At 43.8% G+C, this 25,988-nt stretch overlaps 1 protein-coding gene across 3 annotated transcripts in view; it reads left to right on the top strand.

Annotated features, from left to right (window-relative positions):
* Positions 1-2,279: 2,279 nt before the first annotated feature.
* LOC147905045 (phosphatidylinositol 4-phosphate 5-kinase 9-like) overlaps positions 2,280-25,988 on the top strand; it is a 134,028-nt gene continuing 110,319 nt past the window's right edge. For 2 of the 3 annotated variants that reach the window (XM_087389563.1, XM_087389548.1), the window contains exons 1-4: positions 2,305-2,400; positions 5,439-7,058; positions 12,571-12,738; positions 23,083-23,248. In XM_087389563.1, the coding sequence (XP_087245689.1) occupies positions 5,824-7,058; positions 12,571-12,738; positions 23,083-23,248 (1,569 nt within the window). In that variant the 5' untranslated portion in view covers positions 2,305-2,400; positions 5,439-5,823. Of the gene's footprint in view, positions 2,401-5,161; positions 5,223-5,438; positions 7,059-12,570; positions 12,739-23,082; positions 23,249-25,988 lie in introns of all 3 variants that reach the window. The other variant, XM_087389556.1, reaches the window with a different exon arrangement.

The following is a 25,988-nucleotide window of genomic DNA, read 5'->3' as shown; positions in this document are numbered from 1 at the left end:
TTTATGCATCTCTAGATTTTCTTGTAATGTTTCACAATATTTTTATCTTTTGTGTCCATTACCAAAATTGGTTTCATTTCACTATGAACCAGGGTTTTGTCGAGTCTTCACGCACACGCAAGTGCATGCATGTGTATGGAAATGCATAAATATAAATATATATAAGTATGTATGTATGCGCATACACATGTTGTATATACGCATATGTATGCATCCATGGATAAGGATGTACATCCTTACACATTTTTGGATGGACATATATATAGGGCCACTTAAAAATTATGGGTCACCATTAAAAAAAAGAATTTGGCCTTCAATTCCATCACATGAGGATGTGCTTGAACTTTTTGTTGTATGTAAGGGAAACTTGATGTCATGGGCCTAGGTAGAGAGTATGCATTGTTATCAGAATAGTTGAAAAGGAGAAAACTTCAGATGTTCTAAATCAAATTAATAATAGCACCATTTTACACATGATCCATTGGCTTTCACCTTGGTTTCACTCCTTTCAAAGTGATGGAGCTTATTAATGTGCTTTCATGGACCACCATTTGTTTCTCTCTTGTATCAACTTGTGGCTACTTGCAAATCATATAAGCCTTCTACTTATGAATCGATTCACATGAATGAGGTGCCAATTAATTATATAGATTTACAGTCTAGAGTTTCCAGCTACTAGAGGTTAGATAGATGATTTATAAGAAATGAAGTGCCAAACAATTTAGATAGATTTGCATTCTAGAGTTTCTAGCACATTAATTGGCTAGGATATGTCCTTCTTATTTTTTTATTACTTCCCCCTTAGGTTTAAAGGACACCCATTTACTCCTCTACAATACTTTCATCATGACCCACGTACTCACATGATGTGAGTATTAAGCCAACCTCTCTTCCATGTCATTGTCTAAAAAAAGTCCAGATTCATTGCCACCTATTCCCCCCCTTCTCATAGCTGAAGAGCGTTAAAGCCACGCGTGGGATCTTACTACAAAGAGTAATAAGTTAAGTGAGATATGACATTTTTATTATTCCTATGAGTTAATATTTTGTATTCATATTTGAATAGATAGGTATCAATGCACCTTCTTCCAACCACAATGTTATCGCTTGAGAGGGCAAGAGTGATGACGATGGATAACCCCAAGATTTGAAACGCTAGGGTCAAATCCTTATTAATTGTGTGGTGGGGTAGTGTGTCACACTCATGAAACAAAAAAATAAAGACACCTTTGAAATTGTGTGCATTCAATTTGGGATATTATTAACATTTTACTTGTATACACAACTAAGGCTCCATCACGATGATCGAGATTGACCTTTGACAGATAACCTTGGAGGGAGTGTACATGCTAGAGTCTTGCCATCAATTTAAAGTAATTTGACCATTGGATCACCAGTCGGATCCTTAAATTGTTTTTTACTCTTTTACCCACTAACATCCTCCTTATAAATTGCATGAATTTTTTTCTCATGCTAGTGTCTTGCAACGCAATGAGGGTGATTAAAAAAAAAAAAAAACTCACCCACCCAACTCACACACCTGGTTGAGGCTATCGCCTTGCCTCTACCCCCAAGGGAGTCGAATGAGGGCTACCGCTAGGTCGGTAGACCTACCACTAGGCTGCCAATGAAATGAGGGTGATTTGATCGTAGGATCAACTATCAAATCCTTATATTATTTTTTACTCTTTTACTAAATACCATCCTCCTACTCCAGCCTATAGATTGCATAAACTTTTTTCTCATGAAGCAATCACACAAGAAGTAATTGGCAATAAATGTAAAATGCTAGTCTTTTGTCGGTGAAAGTGGCACAACATCAACTATCATTTAAAATATACAAAAAATTGCCTCCATTTACTCATCCACACGAATTGTACCCCCTCTTTTGTATATGATGGTGGGGCCCCCTTGGAAAAGAAGACCACTTTTTGATTGCTTTGTACATGAGTAATAAGGTACTGATGGGCTCTTTTTTTAGAGCAACCAACAAGTTTCAAGGCAATTGGTAACACAGATCACCATGCTAGAGTGAAAGGCAAGAGAGATGAGACTGAGGAAAGAGAGGCAAGACTGGAGGTGGTGCAAGGGAGACTAGGTAGGCAAATCTTGTGAAATGGGAAAATAAAGAAGAAGAAAGGAGACGTGAGCTCTCAATTAAGAATATTATGAGCATTTTAAAATCATGATCATGATCATGATCAGGTCAGTTCCACCTTTTGACATAGAGAAAAGAAATGTTTTCATAACAGCTCTTTGCAAAATGCACGCAGCGTGCTCTTATGGACATCACCCAGTTTTCAAATCAAATCAAATGCTCACCAGCGTAAACTTTCAAGTTTCCATCTTCTTCTGCCATCTTTCACGATCTTTCCATTGCTTGATCAATATCTTGCATGTGTAAGTTTGTTCCACCCTTCGTTGATCTGCTTCAGCTTTGTCTTAGCATTTTCCACTCCTCGTGCTCTGCTTCAGCTTCAAAACACCGTCAACCCATCCGACTCCTTGCTTGGGCTTTCATTCGGTTTCTTTTCGTCGCTGTGCCCCGCAGCTTTTGCATGTTACCAGCCACGCTAGGTGTGCTGCGAGCTTCCTCTGTCAACAGATTGTGGCTCTATTTTGCAAAATGAAAGCTACCTTCCACTAATTCGAAATCATATGGACCATCAGCCGACTAAACGATACAATTCATTCCTTAGCTTAATAAGATTATGGTAAAGTTACGCTGGAAATCACCACCCCAACCTGGAAATCAACACGCTTGTCCACGTGCACATTCGGAAAGGAGAATGCTTCTGCAGCTATATTGGATGCACTGGAATGTCCAAGCGTTGTAGATCTCTTTGATGATCCAAGGCTTCCGGGCACAATAGCTGTCGTGGGCGATCAATCTTAGCGATGACAAGATTGCTCAAGGAGAGGGAATAAAGATGGAAACTTAAATGATTAAGCTTTCTGTGCACGTGCGCGTTTGCTCACGATTCCATCAGGATAGAGGCACCACTCTTTCGCGCCTTCTGACCTGACGTGGATCTGGTCAGAGTAATACTCGGACTAGCCTAGAGGAAGTTCAAAATTTTGAAACGGTTGAAAGCCGGGATAGATTATGCAGCCTCCCAGCGCTGATAGCTAGGCGACAGAGGCAGTCAGGCAACAGGCAGCCAAGCATGCCGTTTGTCCTCAAATCCGCAATATTATGACAGGAAAATTACAATGCAGTTGTAGCAGCAATTCTGTAGCAAACTTAGTCTTAAACTCTTAGCAGAGACATTATAATTTTGGTTTTTAAGCTAATAGTGCATTGTAAGCTTGGATTCTGGATGCTGCTATTCGAGTGTAGATACATTTTATATGTATGTATATATATATATGTACACCTGCACGCACATATGTATTGACACACCGTTTTTGCACACGTTAACACCCGCGCTCAAACCTTGTAGTTGCGCTTCTACTTTTTAGCCAGATGTGAATATCGCAATTTGCTTTTGACCTGATAGGGCGCTGCAAATTTATTCAGAGTTGACTATTAGCTGCAATGGTACGCATCTACTAGCTTCAGCTGATACATATGTTGACCGCATTCAGCCTCTATGCATACAGACTTGTAAACCGTATCTATATGTACTTACAGGCCGTTTTATCATTGGGATAATGCCCATTGGCAAACATATTCTCTAGGTTTGGAGAAGTGTGTCTGTATATATGCATGCATGAAAAGCGTTGCCACTGAATCACAATCACTGAATCACAATGCAGCAATTGCTTTAGCCCACACTTTCATGCAGACTGCATGGTGCCTTGCTTGTACATTTTACAAAGACCCTTACAAGTTGCAAATACAGCTCTTATTTAATTTCCGAAGTAGCACCTCATCTTGTGCCTCTGTCTGTGCGCACACACACCTCTACCCACCAACTCACGCACCCACAGACTTGCGCATGCTTGTGTGCGCGCGCCCACACACACACACACACACACACACATACACATGGATGCATACATAGAGAGGGGGACGGGATCCAGTTTGGTTCATCTCCCAGGTTTATTCGTATGTATTTGGGGCTTGTTGGAATGACAGATCCAATATTAGCATAATACAAAAGTAAAAACAAAAAATGTTGTCTTTAAATTGGAATGCAGTGACTCACACAGAAAAGGCCGGCTCTCAAAGCAAAACAGTGATAAAGTGGTCCAAACCAAGGATACAATGCAGAGATAAATAGATGAATTTTATTACTGTCCCCTGAAGACCAAAATATGCTTATGGGACCTGATCACAAGTACAAAGCAAAAGCAAAATTATAAAAAGTACAAGCCCAAGTTCGGTGTAATGGTGGGGGGTTTTCTCAGTTTGGTTTGTTACCCAGGGTTATTCTTTGTATTCGTTGGACTTGCTGGTGTCACGAATCCAATATTAGCAGCATTTTAGAAGTAAAATTGGCAAAAATGTTTCTTTAGATGAGAAAGTGCTCTAACCCAAAGATGTTTTAGATTCAGGAAGATCCAAGTTATCACCACGACTGAAGTCAGGTTTTCATCTCCTTTTGACCACTTCAAGTTGCCATGCAATGGAGGTGTCACTCTCAAAACTGTCTTACTAGTATGTCACTTGGTGCCCTGCTTGTACAGTTCACAATGGTCTCTTAAAAGTTGCAAATACTGCTTTTATTGAGTTTCCTGAGTGAGTTTATGAGGAATCACAGTACTATTTGCAACATCATTTGGTATTCTAATGCAGAAGAAGATTCACAATGCTGTGTGGGATTGCCTTGGTTGCCCTATCAATGTCATGAGATCAGTCTTCATAATCACAATTTCATAGAATATTTGTCGTGCTTACAAAGTTGTTTCTGCATTGCAAATCAGAGTCTAGGCAGTAAGTTAGCAACTCACCACCTTTTGGGAATGATAGGTATGATCCATTGAGACATATTTTCATATTAATTTTTATAGAAACAAGGTCTAGATTTTTCCAGGACTGCTGTGAATACTGCATCCAGAAGGTGGTATAATTTGGGAGTAGCTCTTTTCCTTGGCACACTTGCCATTGTATGCACAAACTTTCATGCATATGCATACTCTTATTTTTGCCAAGTAAATATGTGTGTAGATATCTGTTTGCATATTCATACACACTGATGGGCATGCGCTTTTGTAGGTACATCCATACCAGTACATGTAGCATATATATGCATGTTTTGATAAAAGAGGTTTTAATGGTATACTTCAATCTTTAAATTCATGCAATATCGTTATTGGTTTGCTTGACGTCTTTTGGGTTAATAAGGTCACTATCCTTTTAGAATCTTTGGGTTGTTTAAGTTGGGATGAAATTAACTTTGTCTTGCCCAACTATATGTGTATCATTGTCTGAATAATTGGTTTCAATGCTATTGAGTACAAAGATCTCATGTCCAGTTTGGATAATTTTGCAGTACTCTTGGGACAGCAATTGCTGGGCATAGCAAGGCTTTGAGTTGAAAGAATCAATGGGTACAATTCAGGAAAAATTGTATCGCATGTTTCACAAAGTTCTTGATGAAAGACGGCATCGAAAGAATTCAAATCTGATAAAATGTTGCATTTGTTGAAGTAACTCATGAAGTGAGATCTGGTGGACTTTCAGAGAAGATAGCAGAGAAACAAGAGCCGAAGGTGTTTGAAATTTTTTGTTCCATGAAAAGATGCCTCTTGAAAACCTGGATGAGAATTGGATGTAAAGTTGGACGGAGAAGCCTTGACACATCCTTTTGAAGGTGTCTGCTTTTACAAATGCTGTGCAAGGACTTCATGCCTGAAGGTTACAGGTGATTGTCCTGCATGTCTGACTCTGGAGACTTTGCTGACCATGAGAGAGAAAATTTCAATGAACTTGTGCAAGAGGCCCACTTAAGTTCAGTTAGAAAACATAGTTTCCAGGACTTGGAGATTTCAGAGGCAAATACCGTTGGGATAGACAATGATTCTATGCGGGATCCATGTGGATGGGGTGAAAAAAAAATGGCAAATGGAGACATCTATGTTGGATCATGGAAATCAGGACTTCCAGATGGTTCAGGAAAGTATTTATGGTCAGTTGGATGCATGTATGAAGGTGATTGGGTTAGAGGTAAAAAGACAGGGAGAGGAAAGATTTCATGGCCTTCAGGGGCAACATATGAGGGTGAATTTTCAGGTGGGTTTATACAGGGTGTGGGGACTTTTACAGGAGCCAGCAACACAACTTACAAAGGGAGCTGGGTTATGAATGTAGAACATGGACTTGGGCGGAAGCACTATTCTAATGGTGATGTATATGAAGGATTATGGAAGCAAGGGATGCAAGATGGGCAAGGCAGGTACATTTGGAAGAAAGGAAATGTGTATTTTGGGGATTGGAAAGCAGGTACTATATGTGGGCAGGGCTCTTTTACGTGGGCAAATAAAGATGTCTACAATGGTCAGTGGAAGAATGGATTAAAGCATGGGCATGGGATATACCAGTGGGCAGATGGTAGCTGTTACGTTGGCACTTGGAGTAGAGGCCTTAAAGATGGGAGAGGAACGTTTTACCCTCCTGGTACACTGCCTTCAGAAAACTTAAGACATGCATCTGGTGATGTCGGGTCACATGAACTGACCAAGAACTCTTTCTCTCATAGAGAGCATAGTTTTGTGTTGTCGTCACACAAACACAGACGGACATCTTCTTTCGAGAAAGTCTCCATAGCTCCTCCAAGGAAATCAGAATCTTTACCTTCACGGGATGTAGTAATTGAAAGGCCATGGAGCTTAGGTGGCTCATCAGATGGAATGCCTTTTTTTCATTCAGAAATGGGTATGGTAAAAGGAGGCTCTGAAGGTCCGATGACAGCAAATGCACTGCCTATTGAAAGAGAATATGCACAAGGTGTGCTAATCAGTGAACTTGTTAAGGATAATGTTCAATCTATTCCATTAAAGAATGCTGTTTATTGTCAAGGGCAACAGGCTAAGGATGTAAAAAGGCCAGGAGAAGCCATTATAAAAGGGCACAGGAGCTACTATCTAATGCTGAATTTGCAGCTTGGTATCAGGTCTGTGTCGGTGGATATTTTGTTCATTTGCAAATAGTCTCATAGAATTTGCAGTTTTAAATGTTCTCATAAGAACTCAACTAGATGCTGGGTTCAGTACTACAGATGAAATTAAAACTGATGATATGGGAATGTTGTCTGGCTTTTGTATCGGAGAATTGAAAAATCCTTTGTGAATGATGGATTCCTTTGAGGTTTTTGTGGATGGATGAGACAAATGGTGCAAGAACTTTACGAGTCCACCAATTTAAGTCTAAGAAGTACACATTGTTAAAACCTCTTCATTTGAAATATGTAGGGCCTAGGCCACTGCATCGTTGCATTTTTTGGTTAGCAGTTAGTATGAAATTGTCTTTTCAGTTTAGCCAAAGAGCACAAGCTCTATCCAGATTTACAGCTAGAATGCGAAGGAGAACAAATCTGCATGAGACTACTGTCCAGACTTTTGTAATAGAGTGGGAGATGAGAAAGGCTGCTCTCTCTTCAATTGTTGTCTTCAATTATCGTCTGTTTGTCCAGTCTGCTTATATACTACGTCGCCATGTTGTAATAATGTTGTTGTACAGATGATGAATTTGTCAAACTGAAGGGTCTACGCCCCACATCATATATGTTACCCTCAAATGAGAGCAAAGGGGCTTGCCACCTGGGTTTCCATCAGATGTTGCATGTGCCACATGGGCACTCACCTGTTCTACTCCAGCTCGAGGGCTGATGGCCGACCTTCTGCATGTTTTGTCCCAACTGCGAGGCAACCATATGAGGTCCCTTCATTTGGCAGGCATTTGCATGCCTTATAAAAGCCCCAATGCTGAGGCCTTCCAGCCCTCAAGGCTGCCCACATGGCAGCCCTCAAGGTCACCAACCTCCCAAATGACAGCCTGTCGATAGCCCCCGACATGTGGCTATCCCATGTGAACACAACACCCTATTGATGTGCATGTGAGGTCAGGCCTACAAAGGAGGCTGGCCCCTCCAAATTTGGCTGGCAGCATATGGCTCAGCCCTCTTCACGGCCTGGTCACCGACGATTGTTGGGAGACACATGGATAGCTTTGTATTCTTCTTCTTCTGTGCATGTGGGTGTGTGTGTGATGAGTACTCAGAAATCTTAGTCATTTTCACAATTGTTTTTGGCGTGATAGAAAGCCTGACACCCATATAGATAGATTTGTGTCGTGACTCATCTTTATATTTCTTAAAGCTCCTTCCATGCCTCTCTGATCAAATGTAGGGACTCACAATGATTAATTTCAGTTCTTGAAGGATAATATAAGCATATGGATACAAAGATGCATGAGTACATGAATGTTATCATTGATATGAATGTCCTGGTGATACTCATAATAATCTTATAGAATGCTCTGCACAGGCAGTTTTGTTTCCTGCCGTGAGTTCTAGTATTCATTTTTGTACGAGCTTCATCATCTATTTGCCAAAAGATGTACCTTCTGGCCTCACATTGGGAAGAAAGCTGGTATGACAAAAAATGGAAGCGTCGTTCTTGGGAGCTGGCGTTTATCACACACCTGCCATTGTTAATGTGGGACAATTACTTAGTAAGTGTCCGTAATGAGTACCCTGGAATGATTACTCTGGAGTGAAAGAACCAGTGTGTCTTACCAACTGGAGGAGGTGTCCAAGGGGGTTTCCTGGCTCTCAATTCACTATCTATCCACTCAATTATATGAGTTTCAGGACTAGGGAAGATACAAAGCCTCCTTATATGCTGTAACGCGGTGAGGATAATCTGAAAAAGTCCTGGGCGACCCATGGTGCTTCGTGGGCTTCCTGATTCATGAACTTGGTGCTAGAGTCAGTGGTATCTTTTGTGAACTGATGAAGCAAAATATGCTCTAGCTCAACCACCTCTGCCTTGTCGATGATTTGGCTGCTCTACTTTTGGGATCACTGTCAGTGTCTCGCTCACATCAGGCTTAAGCCAAGACACATGAAACAGGATTATTGGGAAGGGTCGAAAGCTTTGATGCAAGAGCTTTGGGCAGTTCTTCCCTATCTACTTGAGTGTCTTTTTCATGATACGGAGATAGAGCCACTGCCCTTTCTTGTAACCAACATCTTGTCTGTGCTTGTTGGCCTAGGTCTGGTATGATTTTCGAGCTTTGGCGATGCGGTCTTTGATTGTCTCCATTATTTGCTCATTTGACTCCCTGATGAGGTTCGGTTCATACACCTTCTTGGAGGTCCTAGTGAGAATGGTTTTGAACTTCTTTCCAAAGGCAGCTTCGTAGGGAGTCCTACACACACTAGTTGAATGGATGTTGTTAAGGATCCGTTGCACCAATGGAAGGAATTGATGCCATTGGAACTGTGTATTTGTATAACATGCGGGGGGACTAGCTGTGCGGAAATTAGATGAACATACAAGGAAGAACTCAAGCATGGGATACACCAGATATCTTCCTAACTGCTTTACTTATACTGATGGCGTAAATGCCCTGTCTACTGTTGTACATGCAAATCGGCATACAAGACTGCGGATGGAGCTACGCTGCTGAAGTGGGACACCAAACCTCGCCCATATGCTGGTTGAAAGGCACTGCTGGAGGCTGGGAGCTGAGTCCTGGAATAAGGGGCCAAGCCCCTCCTTATATAGGGGCTGCTGGAGGCTCGAGCTGAGTCCTGGAATGAGGAGCCAAGCCCTCCTTATATTGGGCCTAGAAGGGCCTGTTTTGGCCAACTCAACCAGCCCTAACTGGCCAGTCAGCCAGTTGGCTGGTTGGCTGGGCTGTTTCCTCAGCCCTAAGGGCCGACCTGGAGGGGGTTGAGGCTGCCTACAAAAGGTGCCTCCCCCAGTCCACTTTTGATACTTGTTGCTACCCTTTGGAGGCTCCAACACCTGCCACATATGCTGCATAGGGAGCTGCGATTGGCTGACAAGGCAGGCAGTTGTCAATGCAACCTGGGCTTGACCCTTGTGCATGTAACAATTTGCAAATAGCATTTCAACACACCGAAGGCGAGTGATTATAGATCTTGGTTTTGGGGATGAGCTGTTGGAAAAATTTAGTTTCGTACCAAAGGTGGTGAGCAGAGCCCTCCAAAATTGACTAGTAAACTTCGAGTCTATATTGGACACAAGCCCCTGGGAAGGCCACACATTGGATACCACCACCGGAGAATCAACCTGGTAGTGTCTTGTGCGTCGATCATGCTTTACATGGAATTAACATCACAAATTTGCCAAACATGCCACAATAGCTAGGCACATGACGTTCATGAAACCAATGGACGAGTGACAAAGTCTGTGATAATCTGCTCAAGGGGCTGATCACGAATATCAAGGGGCTAGAGAAGACCAGGCAATTGACCTTCTGCTGGCATACTTGACATTGAGTCTTGTGGCCACCATTTGTGGGATCATGGGCATGGAACTGCAAAAGGATAGGTATTGTGGTGGAAAGAAGTGTATCCAAATGTCCTTCAGGAACTCCATCCACATATAATTGGCTACTTCCATCACTGCACCATAGTGAGCGGCTCGCCACGTGTACCACCATGTGACGGCTTCAACTAAACGGTGCATGTATGCAACAGTGCACTTCTTCTTGTGCTCTGTGGAAGTAGCTCTCCAACTGATTCATCCACGAGATCAACAATCAAGGGGTTGGTCTTGCCATTGTAGCCCATTATCTATCTGTGAATGGAGAAACATGTATTGAACTGAGAGAAGACACACAAACACGTGTGCGTGCGTCTGTGGCTGTGTGGGAATGAATGCGAGATTGGTTTGCAACCACCCCATCTCCGTAGAGAACATTTACTGTTTATTCACTAGTTTCCAATAGGCTGAGTACAACTGTTTGCCCGTAAGCTGAATGCAACTGTTTTCCCAATGGCTTAGAAAATGACACTGAAAATGTAGGGGGATACCTTTCTGTAGGTGGAGATGGAGAGAGGTTGATTGTTCCTGTTCTCCCTATCCCTATTTGTTGCTCAGGGCGGCCTGCTGGTCCTCTTGGAAGTGCTGGAGGCTGTGGGCTGCTGAGGCAGCACTGGAGCTACAAAGGCTGATGGAGAATTAAGTGGCCCCTTATATAGGCTCCATGGATTGAGTCTGTAAATCTAGAGACTGACTGAGTCTATAAACCCAGAGACTGGCTAGGGAGGCCTATAAATAGCCCTCTCCTGCCCTAGTACTCTGCTGCTGTTTCTGCCCTATCTGCACATCTACATGGCAGCCTCTGTGGTTCCTTTAGGTAGAAACTCCCGCTGGAGTTCTGATCCCTGGGTCCTTGGGATTACATGTAGATTCATTAAAATGATCCCCACGCCATGGCGGTTACAATGCTCCTTCTTTAGCCAAGGAAGGGTAATACTTTGGGAGTGGTGCCTAAGGTCCTCGACTCCATGTTGAAAGATTAGGTGATGTAGATATTAGGCTAGTGTCTAGGCTCTCCAAGCCATCGTGCCCTATGTATGGCGTTTGGCAAGAGGGTTCATTGCTATAGTAAAATAGGAGCGGCCCTCTGAGCTCTTCGACTCCATGTTGAAAGATAGGTGATGTAGACATAGGCTAGTGTCTAGGCTCTCCAAGCTCTTGTGCCCTATGGATGGTGTTTGGCAAGAGTGCTGAGCATGAGCTCATGTTTGCACCAGACAAGTTGGAGAACTTTGAATGTGTATGCTTTTGCTTGTAGATAGGAGAAAGAAAGAAAGAAAGAAAGAAAGCCTACTAATGTCCACAGGAGACGAACAGGTCTATGGGACAGCAAAAAAACCAGCTGGTACATCTGCTTAGGGAGGGCACATGGCAGCTCCCAAGGATAGAGGACACTTCCATGATAGCTCACATGATGCTTGCTAAGTGTAAACCCTTGGGTTGCTAGATGTGACTCCAACAACCTAGAGTTTGCACAAGGGAGCTTCCTTTTCCCCTTTGCGGAAGCAGTTTATCTTTCCATCAACGGCAAGCGCCCTCGGCAGGAGTGAGAGAGTTCACTAGACTACAGGGCAGCCTCAGTTACTCCTTTGGATAGCACAGATATGACAGCCTTATGGAGAGACTGTATTGCTTTTACATTGGAGATAGGGCAATTCAGAGAGGAGGCTCGGTAGGTACAACGATTTCAGATCACTCTGTCATAGTCCTACGCTTGGAGTAGTGGGGATGGAGCATGGATGAGGATCCTACACTACCTTTACTCACACCATGCAATCACAAATGCATGTGATACACAAATCACACCATGCAATCACAAATGCATGTGATACAAATCTAAACACATGCATATGTTGCATAAAAATGTCACATCCTTGTACTTCCTTCTGTACATTTTTCAGCTTGTCATTCTTTCTGTCCACTTCATGTTGCCACAAAGCAGGAAACAAGTCACATCTATAGTAGTAGCATTCATTGCTACAGTCCGTATGCTTTGTTCTTACAAGATTGAGAATCTACAACATGTAACCTTGAAGAATTGACAGTTTCATGGAACAATGTTAGCTGACAGATCTGCATGGTGAATGTTTTTTTTAAATAAATTTGCAGGTATTCTGTTGGGAGAAGCATACAGGGGTTGATGAATGACAATGAATCTTTGGATTTGAATCCTCGAGCAAGGATGCAGATCAAGTTTCCTAGAAAAGGTTCTCAACTGACTCCTTCCCATCAGTCTGTTGATTTCGAGTGGAAGGACTATTGTCCTATGGTATTCAGGTTTTTCCTGATTCCTTTTGCTCCATTCATCTATGTCTTCAGCTCACTTTGCAATGTGGAAGGCCTACCTAAGATATTTAGACCAAGGTAGAATTGACTGGATTTTTCTGTATTCATAACAGTGACTTTAGATGATATGTGAGTAAAGGACAAAATGTTCTATGGTCAGGTTTTACTCATACTATTGATTTAAAAAATTTCAGGAGATTCTGGAATGTTTTGGAATCCAAATGGCAGCCTATGCATGGGTACTGATGAGAACATAAGCTTAGCTTTGCTTACTAAGTTATTTTTATTGTTCAATTTTCTCATTTATTCATAATTTTGTCTAAACTTCAATTTTCTCATTTAGTCATAATTTTGTCTAAAGTTGCTGACGAACTCCATTCTCTCCTTTGTTCTTTCATTTGTTCTCAAAATTTTTTAATTTGTAAGATTGAATATATTATAGTCTTATGAAGGCACACACACACACACAAACCTTTTCTTTTGTAAAAGAACCTTTCATTAAGAAGAATGTACATTCATAGCTGTGTACACACACTGAATATATTTTAGTCTTACGAAGGTACACCCACACTGTTTCAAAAAAAGTGAAATCCATGAATATTTATATTAAAAGAAGTTATCTCCAAAGTAGAGATCAGCAAATACAAGCTAAAAAAACTTCATTGTAAGACAAGTAGATAGTATAATCTACCTTATGAACAGACATGCAATCATAAAAGGATTGCTTGAGTGACATCCGGAAATTGTAGAACATGATAAAAGTAGGCTCTCGAAAGATTCGGTGGTTCCTGTCTCTCCACAAAGTCCAGCGTGCCCAGTATCGAGCCCATGTGAAAAATAGATGAAATTCCGGTCTCCGTAGGTGAATGCCAAAGATCCAAAAGAGCTTGCCAAAGCAAGCAGTCAGAAAGCAGGCATGGAGGCACTGCTGAAGAAATAGCAAGAAGTCATGGGTGATAGGGCAATTCCAAAAAAGATGAAGCAAGGATTCCTTGGGAGCCAAACATCTGTGACATAGAGCAGGAGCAATATGTCTACGTGCCAAGAGTTGGCCAAAAGGAATAACATCAACCATCACTCGCCATAGAAAAACCTGTTGATGAAGCAGAAGTTAGCAGGACCAGAGCTGCTGCAATCTTTGACGCCACCATTTGGCACTACGATGCAAAGACCAAAGCTGGATGCGATATCCAAGGAGGAGGTATCAAAACCCTGATGATGTTTGACAAAAAAGACATTTCTTCTTTCATGTCCACTATAATGGAGACTTTCTGGTGCTCAAAACATGCCTGTAAGAGTCTCAGATTACTCTCTATGGAGCATCTTTGTTCCTCGAAGATGCATGGTGTCTTGAACATTTTGAATATTCATATCCATATTTTGGTTCACAAGGAAAAAATGATGCTACAGTTTCTGAAGGTACACACACACACACACACACACTCTCTCTCTCTCTCTCTCTCTCTCTCTCTCTCTCTCTCTCTCCCCTTTTAAAGGATCGTGCTGCCCTGGTCACCCGCTCACTACACGAGGCTGCCCTTCACGCTTTCCCCCACACCACCCGCTCCACCCGCCCACCACCCCCTGGGACCGTACCCTGTAATAGCTGGTACGATGATGAGTGTAAGGCTTTATGCCGTCAGCTCAAATTCGAAACCAAAAATAGTCTTCCGAGCTCACCAGATACGCTACATGAGTATTGTAGATTGGTATGGAGAAAGAAATTAGACTTCGTTTGTCGGAACGAGGAGGAGATATTGAACATTTTGTTTAGTAACAACTCTAAGGACTTCTGGCAGAGATTTAGAAGGACGGCCCCCCTCACCATTCATTGACACTTAGGTCTGGTTTGATTATGCACTTTATGACATCCCAAATCAGCCAGTCCCTAACCTCTCACACTTGCCACGCCCCACATCCTGCACCCTCTTCACTAGATGCCGTAATGAATCTTCATAATGACTGAACGAAGGATCATGAGGGGCTATGCACTGAGTTGATTACATATGCGATTAACCTCCTAGCCCGGATCTTAGCAAAACTCTTTAATGAAGCTGTTTGTTTGGGGTCACGCATCTGGACCATTAACACTATCTCACCCATCCACAAGGCAGGGGATCATATGAGCCTGGAGAACTACAGGACCATTATGATTGGACATGTCATGTCCAAGGTTTATGCATGAGTACTTGATTCCGAGGTTAGCAGATTTGCAGAGTGTCGAGGACTTAGAGCAGCAGGACAAGCCGGATTTCGGCGTGATCATAGAACCCTGGACCACATCCTCACACTCAGATATATCATCGAGGAGGCGAGGGTACGGAAGGAGAGGGATTATTGTTGCTATGTGGATTTACACAAGGCATTTGACACGGTTTCGCGAGCCTGCCTTGTACAGTGCCTATAGGACTTGGGTTATGACTAGGAGATCATTTGGGCTGTCATGGCACTTTACGAGAGAGTTTCAGGCAGAGTCCGGGCAAGATCTGGGTGGACAGACGAGATCATGAGCACTGTCGGGGTCAAACAAGGGTGTCCTTTATTGCCTACCTTATTTGGCCTCTACATTGACGAGCTTGAGACAGTGATGCAGACACAAGGGGGGTAGGTTGCTCTCTTGGGGGCACGCTGATTCGACTATGGCTCTACGCAGATGACGTGGCTCTCTTGTCTTCCTCAGCAGAGGTGCTCCAAAGACACCTTGACGCACTACAGTCCTTTTGTGAGTCTCACGATTTGAAGGTCAACCTGGGTTAAACCAAGGTCATGATCTTCAATACATCTCGAGCCATCACACGCCAGGAGCAGTTCACATTTGATGGGTTACCTGTTGAGATAGTTTCATCATACACTTATCTTGGGGTTATCTTGGGGTTGAGATAGTTCCAAGGAGAGGCGCATATCCATACTGTGTGACATGCAGGAGGTTGAGGCAGAGGAGCATTTCATCTTCAGGTGTCTTGTTTACTATGAGATCCAAGGGCGTTTCTACTGCCTCTTTAGAGATAGCTATGGGATTTTGGCCCGTTTCCTCTCCCACCCAGACCAGTGGTGTTTTCAGTCCTGCAGACAGAGCTAGACTTCTCAAGCTACTCAACAAGGTTCATGTGAAGACTCAAAAGTTCAAAGGCTACCTCCATGAGGATGTCATGACAAGAGAAATGATTATTTAGTTAATTAATAGTCATTAGAACTTTATTATTGTTAGGCGCCAATTTGATGGTGCGGTTATATGCTTGTATTTATGATCGATCAAGCGGTGTAAATAGTACCGCCAAAACTATGTAACATTGGCCAATGATTAGTAATAAAGATGTGCACACACGTGTCTAGGTCCTAGGGGCAATAGAAAAGGGAAAGGGTGCATTAGAGTGCATTGAATGGTAGGTGCATGGGTCATAGGCTAAGGATAGGTGTAAATGGGAAGATGGAACTTGAGTGATCTCAAGGGACATTAATGAAAGGGTATCACCCTTTCATTGTGAATCTCACGTAGCATTCTTTCTACCACATTACATTCATCCGTCATCTCTCTCCCACCTTGCATGTAGGTCGAAAAAGAAACAAGTACTCTCACGAGGGCGCTCTTCCCCATTGGAGGGCCAATTGGCATTCAAATTATGCATGCATTGCACACATTTGCATTTTCGAAAAGTGTGGATCTTCACATTTGGTATCAGAACGGCGACGATCCACGAGCGGGACAAGAAGAGGGCGACAGTTGCGAACGACGGAAGTCGCAAGAGAGGTTGGCGGAAAAGGATCACGACTGACCGATCTCGAGGTTCTGAGACAAGGGATTTTTTTGAAAAAAATTCTGGCCTTCAACAGCACGGCGAACGGGGTGTTCTGTTGCCCCCCCCCCCCCCCAATGTGAATGTACCCTTAAGCCGTGAGAAAAAGGGATCCCCGTTCTACCCAAATGGGAAGTCGGATCGGAATAAGATTTTAAGGGAGTGATCCACCCATCAAGTACCCCCTATAACGGTATCTAGAGCTCCAATCCGCTCAAAACAAGTAGCCCAAACGGAGCGTACCAGTTCAGGTGCTCTCGAGGGAGAGCCTTCGTGAAAACATCAGCAAGGTTGTCGGCATTGGGGAAGATGACGGTAGGAGCAGTCTGACATGCACAAAGATCTGCAAGTAGCTTCCGAAGCCAAACACACTCCACTGTAGCTGTAAAAGCTGCTCTGTACTCAGCTTCGCAGCAGCTAGAAGTAGCAACTGTACTCTGCTTCTTGCTGAACCAAGAAACACATGAAGTACCAAGCATAAAACAGTTGCCACTATGTGACACACGAGTGCCAGAACAACCAGCCCAATCACTATCAGTGAATCCATGCATGACAAGTGAAGTATCAGCCCCATGAAGAAGGCCTAAATGTCGAGTGTCTTTGAGATATTTGAAAACACGCTTCACGGCATGCCAATGGTGCATAGATGGGCTGTGCATATATCTACTCAACTGTGAGACAGCATACTGTAGATCATGTCTCGTATGGCATAGGTATCAAATGACCAACTGCCTGCTGATAGAGAGTGAGATCACATGTACCGCTGCCATCCTCAGAAGAGAAGTGAAGGAGACTATCCCGCATTGCCTGTGGAGCTGTCGTAGTGCAACAAGGATCTGGATGGGAGCCCTCAGGATCATGACACATATGCAGAGTCTTCATAGAGACTTCACCTGGGGGATGGTGGCTTGGTTGACAGAGGGAGGACACGCGTTTCAGATTGATGAGATCTCCCTAACCTACTGGATACAGGGTCAAAGCATCCAGAGGATTGCACTCCACTGAGCAGTCCCCCCTGACAGTCTAGCTCCTCCTTCTCCTAAGGAGGACAATGTTTGGGAGGTGGTAGCCAGCATCACTGCTTGGAGCATTTGGTTGGCTCGCTGCAGTCTTGTGATGGGTGAGCACCCGGTTCCACCCGCAGCTACCCTAGTTGCCATATGGCAGGATATCATTTACACTCTATGGTCCACCTGGGAGCGCGGGACTCTAGGCTCCAGGGCGACTATCGAGAGGCGTGCTTGTTTTTGCAAGGCTTGGCCTACAGGTGTTTTCTACATCTTCACTCTGCGAGGGATTTGCTAGCTGTATAGTCCCCCCACTTGGTAGTTCCAGAGATTCCCTAGGCAGTGAGCTGGGTTTCTCTAGAACAGGCCGGTTTCTCTCAGCTTTTTCCATACTCAGCACCTTCGGGGCTGCCGTCTTGTATGAAATCTTTCAAGCATTAATAGAAGGTTCCTTTCTTTGGAAAAAAAAAAGAAGAGAAGTGAAAACCAGTCTCTAATGGTGTGGATACTGGCTTGCAATACTCAAACTGAAAACACTGCAAAAGCTGTCCAATGTACTTGGATTGTGACATCAAAATGCCCCCCTCATTGCTAGCAAATTGGATGCCCAGATAGTAGTGCAGAAGACCAAGATCAGACATAGCAAATGTCTACTGGAAATCAAGTTTAAAATCTGCAATTTGCTGGGCATGTGTCCTAGTCACAAGCATGTCTTCCATATAAAGGACTAAAATCAGCAAATCTGTCCCAAGGGTAGCCTAGCTGTTCTGAAAGCCAAGTGTGAGCAAATGAGTATGAATTCTCGAATACCAAGCCCGAGGTGCTTGCTTCAATCCATAGAGGGCCTTTTTCAAGCGGCACACCTTGCTTTCAGAACCTTTGACCTCAAAGCCAGGAGTTTGAGAAACATAGACCTCATCCTGCAAATATCTGCCAATGAAAGTGGGCAACAAAGGCAATAACAATGCGAATAGTAGTGATCTTGGAAGTGGGAGCAAAAGTCTCCTCAAAGTCAATGCCATGCTGCTGCTGAGCACAGCCTTCAGCAACAAGACGGGCTTTGTAACGGTCCACTGAACCATCAGCTTTCCGTTTGATTTTGTAAACCACTAGTTCCAATGGCATTCTTGCCATGAGGCAAATCACACAACTCCCAAGTGTTATTTTGATGAAATTCAGCTTGCATGACCTTCATCCAACAATCATTCTGAAAGGCATCTTGATGACATAAGGGCTCTTCATTGCATGGTGTAGCAACCAAAGCATAAGCAACAAAACTAGCATGCTCTTTCCGGACAGCTGCTCTCATACGGGCTGGCAAAGGAGTATCTTGTTTGCTGTCTTTTAATGTGTCAAGGAGCCAACGGGGTGCCTTTTTGGGCTCCTGAATTTCTACTCTTTCTTGGTCAAGAGCCCTGTGCAAATGATCCTGATCAATGAGAGGCATATCGGGCTGAATTTCTGGCTGCACATGTGGCTGCAAATGACCAACAGATGGAGGAGGTACAACCTCAAATGGAACATCATCCCGAGCATCAGATGGAAACAAAGCCATCAAGCTTTCAAATATGTCAGGGGCATCAACAACGGGCTGTTTTTGACAGTCCAGCAAAGGCATAGCGAAAGATTCATCAAACACAACATCCTGACTGACAAAACACTTGCCCGTGCGGGGCTGATATAGCTTATAGCCCTTGCTCTCTGAACTATATCCAAGAAAAATGACTTGACAGCTTTATCATCAAACTTAGTGCGTTTCTGTAAAGGCACATAAGCATAAGCTAAGCATCCAGAAGTCCTCATGTGGGAAATGCGAGGCTTACGACCGGTTCAGCAAAGGCATAGTGAAAGATTCATCAAACACAACATCCTGAGAGGCAAAACACTTGCCCGTGCGGGGCTGATATAGCTTATAGCCCTTGCTCTCTGAACTATACCCAAGAAAAATGACTTGACAGCTTTATCATCAAACTTAGTGCATTTCTGTAAAGGCACATGAGCATAAGCTAAGCATCCAGAAGTCCTCATGTGGGAAATGCGAGGCTTACGACCGGTCCAAGCCTCATAAGGTGCGATAGTCTCCAATGCCTTTGTAGGACATCTATTCAAGATGTAATTTGCACACATGACCGCATCCAACCACAACTTATTAGGCAAATGTTTGCCTTTCAATATGCATCTAGCCATTTCCATCATTGATCTATTCTTTCGCTCAGCCACGGGGTCCTGTTGAGGAGTATAAGGCACCGTGCATCGATGATTGATGCCATGGAAAGCCAAAAAAAGAGCAAACTCTTTCGACATGTATTCACTCCCCCAGTCTGTATTAAGGTGAGCAATGTGCAGCCCACTCTCATTCTCAGCCAAGGCAATAAAGTGCTTGAAGCATGAAGAAACTTCAGATTTGGATTTCAATGCGAAAATTCAAGTGTACCTGGTGAAATCATCAATAAAAGTGACAAAATAGTAGTACCCCCCTAGAGCTGCAACCCTCATGGGTCCACAAACATCACTATGAACCAGATAAAGCTTGCATGAAGCACCAACTCTCCCATCCTTGCGAAACACAGCAAGGTGCATCTTACCAAGCAAGCATGGTTCACAAACATGTTTGGTATAGGCATATGCATTTTGGGAAGATCCACAACCATATCTTTCTTATATAACTTTACCAAGGCTCCAAAATTGAGGTGTTGAAACCTCTCATGCCACAAATGAGTATCTGCTATGGTAGAATCAAGAGCAAAGGCATGTGCATCGGCAAGTGTATAAGCATCAAGTCTATAAAGACCTCTAGACAATGTGCCAATCAAAACCATGGTAAAGGCATGTGTAGCATCAAACACTGCACACCTCACACCATAAAAAAGAACCTGAAAGCCACATGTAGCAATGGCTAAAATAGAAATGAGGTTTTTACGAATGCTTGGAACATAAAGCACATGCTCTAGAGTAACAATACCACTAGAGACAGAAGTAAGAGCAACTTGCCCAATACCTTTCACGGTATATGATGCCGGTATATGATGCATTATTGGCACATGTGACACTGCCCCCCTGAGATGGAAGTTCCAATGAGCTGAATAACTTCTTGTAGGAAGTGATGTGCTTGCTAGCACCACTATCAAAGAACCAGGCATCACGAACATCTGAAACTGCCATACAAGCATCATGAACATCAGGACTATACTGACATGTAACCAAGAAAGCCCAATGCTGGTCCTGTGCAAAATTAGCGTACTCATGTCGATCTTCTGCACTAGAAGAACCAGATACTGCAAGACCAGACTCTTTCTTCTTCTTTTCAGATGCTATGCGCTTCTTGCATTCAGAAATATCATGCCCAAGTTTCTTGCAATAATTACATCTCCTCTTCTTTTTGTTATCTCCTGAAGAAGAGGCACCATGTGAATGATTAGCATGGGAATGAGAGGGTTTTCCAGCTGAAACCTTGCCTTTAACTTTGTGTTAGTGATGGGCAGCAAATGCTTGATCACTAGCCATAGAAGCATTGCGATTCACACGACTTTGCTCCTCCTGAAGAAGAAGAGCAACTAGTTGGTCAAATGAGAAATGATTGGCATCACCCCCTGCAACCAACCTCAATGTAGTAGCAAAGCCTTGATATGAATCAGGAAACCCATCAAGGGTATTAGAAACATATGGAATTTGGGTGTTATGCCTGCTTCACTTATTGAGGGAGTCATTCATGTTGTCCCTAAGGGGGGGTGTAAGAACTTGATAAAACAATGGAGGCTGATCACAATTTTGGGCAACGCTTACAAAAATTTAGCGAAGGCAATCGACGTTTGTTTACGACCTCTACTCTCGAGGACTTATGCTGGGTTCAGAGCCTTGGAAAAATTTCTTTCTTTGATGCATTGGGTCTTGCACTCCCTCTCTTCAGGTAGTGATTGGATGGATAGGACTAGGTGGATCTTTTGCAAACCTCAGGATGGCTTCTTTATTTCTTATGGTTGTTATTGTTAGAGCTAGGCAGGAGCTTCCCCCTATGTTGTAGGATGAGATCGATAGGTAGCCAATTATGTGGAATGTTTCTATTTGGATGAGCTTGGTGTACTTCTTGGTGCCCCAAGTATATGTAGTGGTCTAGGTGGGAAAGAGGTCCTACTTCTTTGGGCTCGGACGATTTTTAAGGATCTTCCCGAAGAACCCTCCACCAATTCACTACAAATCCTCCATGAATAAAAAGGCAGCGGAAGGGAGTGACTTTTTGGAATTTCCACAACCTCCCTCTGAATCTCCAAGGTAATCTAAACGGTAGAGGTGAGCTCTGACCTCTTGCAATAATTTGAAATTTTCTAGCATCACTTACTGTGGAGTCAAAGAAAGCAAGATCCTTTGCATAGTTGTCTTTTTAAATGAGGGTGTGTTTATATTATATCATAAAAGTATTGATTACAACTTTATATCTCTTCCCTGGTACACCAAAAAGGGGGGAAGGACATATGATACGAACTGAAGTCAAAGTTAAGAGCATGTTCCGGCCACTCTCTTCAGGGCTGCTCATTCCTCGGTCGACTCTCCATGGGAGGTCTTAGCTAGCATTGTAGCATGGCACATTTGGAGAGCCAGATGCACTGAGGCTTTGGAGGGTTCTCAGGTTCACTCTTCTCAGATCTTGGCTAGTACTTGGACAGATACGGTACACACTCTGATGGCCATTTGGGCAACCATGCAGGGATCATCTCGAGCAGCCTCCTCCAAGAGAGTTACTTTCCCTAGAGATTGGAGAGACTCTCCCTTCTTTGCCGAGACTTCTAGAGGGTTGAGTTGGCATTTTCAGCCTCAACTTTGGTTTCTTTCTACCTCATTCCTCTGAGTTGTTTTTTATTACATGCTTAGCATGTTGTATTTCCGCATAGAGCTTGCTCTAGCGAGTTTCTTTCTTACTTAATAGAAGTCTATTTTTTGCTTAAAAAAAAAGTTAAGAGCATAACTTCCAACCAAATTAACAACAGCAGAGGAACATTTTCAGACGTCATCTTCTTCCTTGGGAGCCATAGTGTCGAGCCGGCAGACTACTTCGAGGATTATTGTGCCCTACTCTAATTGGCTCAGCTGCGCATCAAAAACCACACCTTAATCACCTCCAAAATGCACACTAAAGACCAAAGTGTCCTCATCAAACAGAGGGCGTCTGTGATACCCATGCAGCTGATGCATCTGATCTAATCAATCAAGCTACCATCCCCTCTAATGTGACTCGTCAACAAGGAATTATTGATGATTTTAGATTTTGACACACTTAATTTTGATGAAGACTATGATAAATTATGCAGCTGCTTCTCATTTGAAGGAAGTGAAGAGGAAATATTTTGTACTCTTTTTGATTGGAGTACGGCGAGGTTAAAGCTAGTTGCATTTCTGTTTTTTAAAGGATTAAAATCTCTTCCTTTGAAAAGAGAAGCTCGCACATGAGTAGATTATTCTTTTGAATATCTTCTCTAAATGTAATGTGATTGAACATGATACTTGTTTTGCACTTACATATGTTTTTCATTAAATTGCAGTAATTTACGGAAAATATTCAAAATCGATGCAGCAGATTATATGATGTCTATATGTGGGAATGATGCATTGAGAGAGATTTCTTCGCCAGGAAAAAGCGGCAGTGTATTTTATCTTTCCAGTGATGATCGGTTTATGATAAAGACACTACGCAAATCCGAAGTGAAGGTATTTCATTTTACCCATCACTGTGAAGCAATTTTGTGACATGCTAAATGGAATTTCCTTGAACCTTCTTTAAAATGCCCTCTCAAAATTTTTTGTCAAGATGGTAGTCAAATTTTTGATGAGGAGAGGCTGCTGCTCCTCCTCGTGAGCTCCCTGCTGCCCCCCCTACCTCTACCCTCAGCCCTCCCTCTCCTCTCAGCACCCCCCTCCCCTCTCAGCTCCCCCCTCCCCCTCCTCTCTCCCGCTACGACCGCTTGATGCGACAGGGCCCATGGGACACACCACCCGTCAGATAGTCTACGCATCGCTGTATGGAACTGCAATGGTTCTTTTACAGCACAACCAGGCAATCTACGGGGGGCATTCTTTGGGAGAGATATCATCTTTTTCACGGAGACACACGAGAGTCCAGAGAGACCTTTGCTACGAGTGACAGGGTATACATGGAGATCTGCCTTCAGGCAGCACACCCGAACATTTGGAGTGAGAGGATCTGGAGGAGTGGCCATTTTGTACAGAGAGCATCTCGATCGGATCATCACAGTGGAGAGAGCGGATTCACATGCCCGATTCTTGTGGGTACGCATCTGCCGCAGAGCCCCTCAGCGAGATCTTTTTATTGCAGTTTGCTACTTCCCCCCGGCGCAGTCGATCTATTCTTCCACTGGACCAGGCCAGTCCATATTTGAGGATCTCTCAGCGGACATTGCAGATTTTTCACATCGCGGAGAAGTCATCCTTTTAGGAGACTTCAACGCGAGGACCTCAGACAGACAGGCCCTCACTTATGACTTCATGGAGGATCCGGTCATACTCCCAGCATTTCACGATGATAGCCTCTGTCGGACTTCATCAGACTGCACAGTACAGCCCACAGATCAGGGACGTCAGTTACTGGAGCTCCTCACCTCACACAGTATGGTCATTTATAATGGCTTGTCCAGGTGGCCACAGTCTTCCATGTCTACATTCTCTTCTGCTTCTGGGCGTGGTACTAGCGTGATCGACTACATCATAGGTCCCCCGACTCTAGTCCCTTCCATCCATAGCCTTACTGTTAGTCCCTTCATGCCCTCTGCCGACCATGCACTCATCCACTTTACTTTGACTAATGTCTCCCATGACCCACCCCCCCCTCGTTATCATGACCGCCAACCCTATTACGAGGTTCATTTCGACCACCAGTTCGATGATGTATATAGCCAGAACCTCAGCCGCCTACTCCGTCCTCATCTATTAGATGCTCTACCATCCACGTAGGACCGGTGGGAACTTGTACATACTTCACTCGTTTCTGCCGCTCACATGTCGTTCCCTGCCACATGTCATTCGTCTAGTCCCCCACCGGTTGGTCTTGTTCCTTGCAACGGTTGGTATGACGAGGAGTGTAAGGAACTCCGCAGGAAACTTCACCTTGAGACCAAGGAGAAGTCTCCCCTCCTTGCCGAAACCAAGAGAGACTACAAGTGGTTGGTTAGGCGCAAGAAACGCCAATTTCTAGCCCGGAATGAGGAGGAGCTGAGAAGCTTGCTTTTCAGCTGTGACTCCAAGGAATTCTGGAGAAAATTCCTCCGCTCGAAGTCTCAGAGCCCCCTCACAGATCCACGTGTCTGGTCTGCATACACTTAAGCTCTATACGATGTTCCAGATCAGCCAGCCATCGATTTATCCCATTCCCCTAGGCCAGCTTCATCTAGTCTCTTCACACCAGAGAGTGTCCGTGCAGCAGTCCACCGATTGAAGAACGGGAGAGCTAAGGATCATGATGGATTGCAAGCGGAGTATGTAATCCATGGGATTGATGCCTTAGATTTTGTTCTTTCCCGTCTCTTCAATGAGTCTGTTTGTACAGGCCTACCACAGTCCTGGTTAGGCAATACCATAGTACCTATCCACAAGTCGGGGGACCCTATGGAGCTGTCGAATCACAGGACCATCATGATTGGCCACGTTATGGCCAAGATCTATGCATCAGTTTTGGAAAGCTGTATAAATGACCATGCCGAGATGACAGGACTCAGAGCCAGAGGGCAGGCTGGATTTCGCAAGGATCATTCGACACTTGACCACATCCTCACACTCAGGGCACTGGTAGAGGAGGCGAAGTCACGAAGGCAACAGCTTTATTGTTGCTTCATGGACTTCAGGAAGGCATTTGACACAATTCCGCGATTCAGATTGTTTCAGAGGATTCGCCAGATGGGCTTCAGTGGAGAGATACAGTGGGCTATCATGGCTTTGTATGAGAGGGTCACTGGTCGGGTTCGGACACGTGAGGGGCTCTCAGAGGAGGTATGCAGCATGATTGGGGTGAAGCAGGGTTGCCCGCTCTCTCCTACTCTCTTTGGATTATATATTGATGAGCTAGAGATGTTTATACAGATGACAGGCGGTGTGGGCTCTACTCTCTCAGGATCCTCCATTCCTATCCTCCTGTATGCGGACGATGTGGTTCTCATTTCCTCTACTGCTCAGGGCCTCCAGGCACATATTGAGGCACTCCACAGGTTTTGCCAGGACAGGGGGTTGACCGTAAACCTTGGCAAGACCAAGGTTATGGTTTTCAACACCTCTGATCGTATTTATAGCACGGATGAGTTTTGCTTCACATATGACGGACAGCCCATTGAGCTTGTTAGAGAGTACACTTATTTGGGGGCAGTTTTCAGGGGACCGGTTTTCACCATGACATATGCAGCACGAGATAGGATTAGTAAAGGGTATGCTTCGTTGGCTCATC

Source organism: Dipteris shenzhenensis, chromosome 2 (genome assembly GCF_047967505.1).
Source record: "Dipteris shenzhenensis isolate YYH24624 ecotype China chromosome 2, Dip_SZ_1.0, whole genome shotgun sequence".
NCBI lineage: Eukaryota > Viridiplantae > Streptophyta > Polypodiopsida > Gleicheniales > Dipteridaceae > Dipteris > Dipteris shenzhenensis.
Note: the sequence above shows the minus strand (reverse complement) of the source record. Positions and strands in the feature narration are given on the sequence as shown.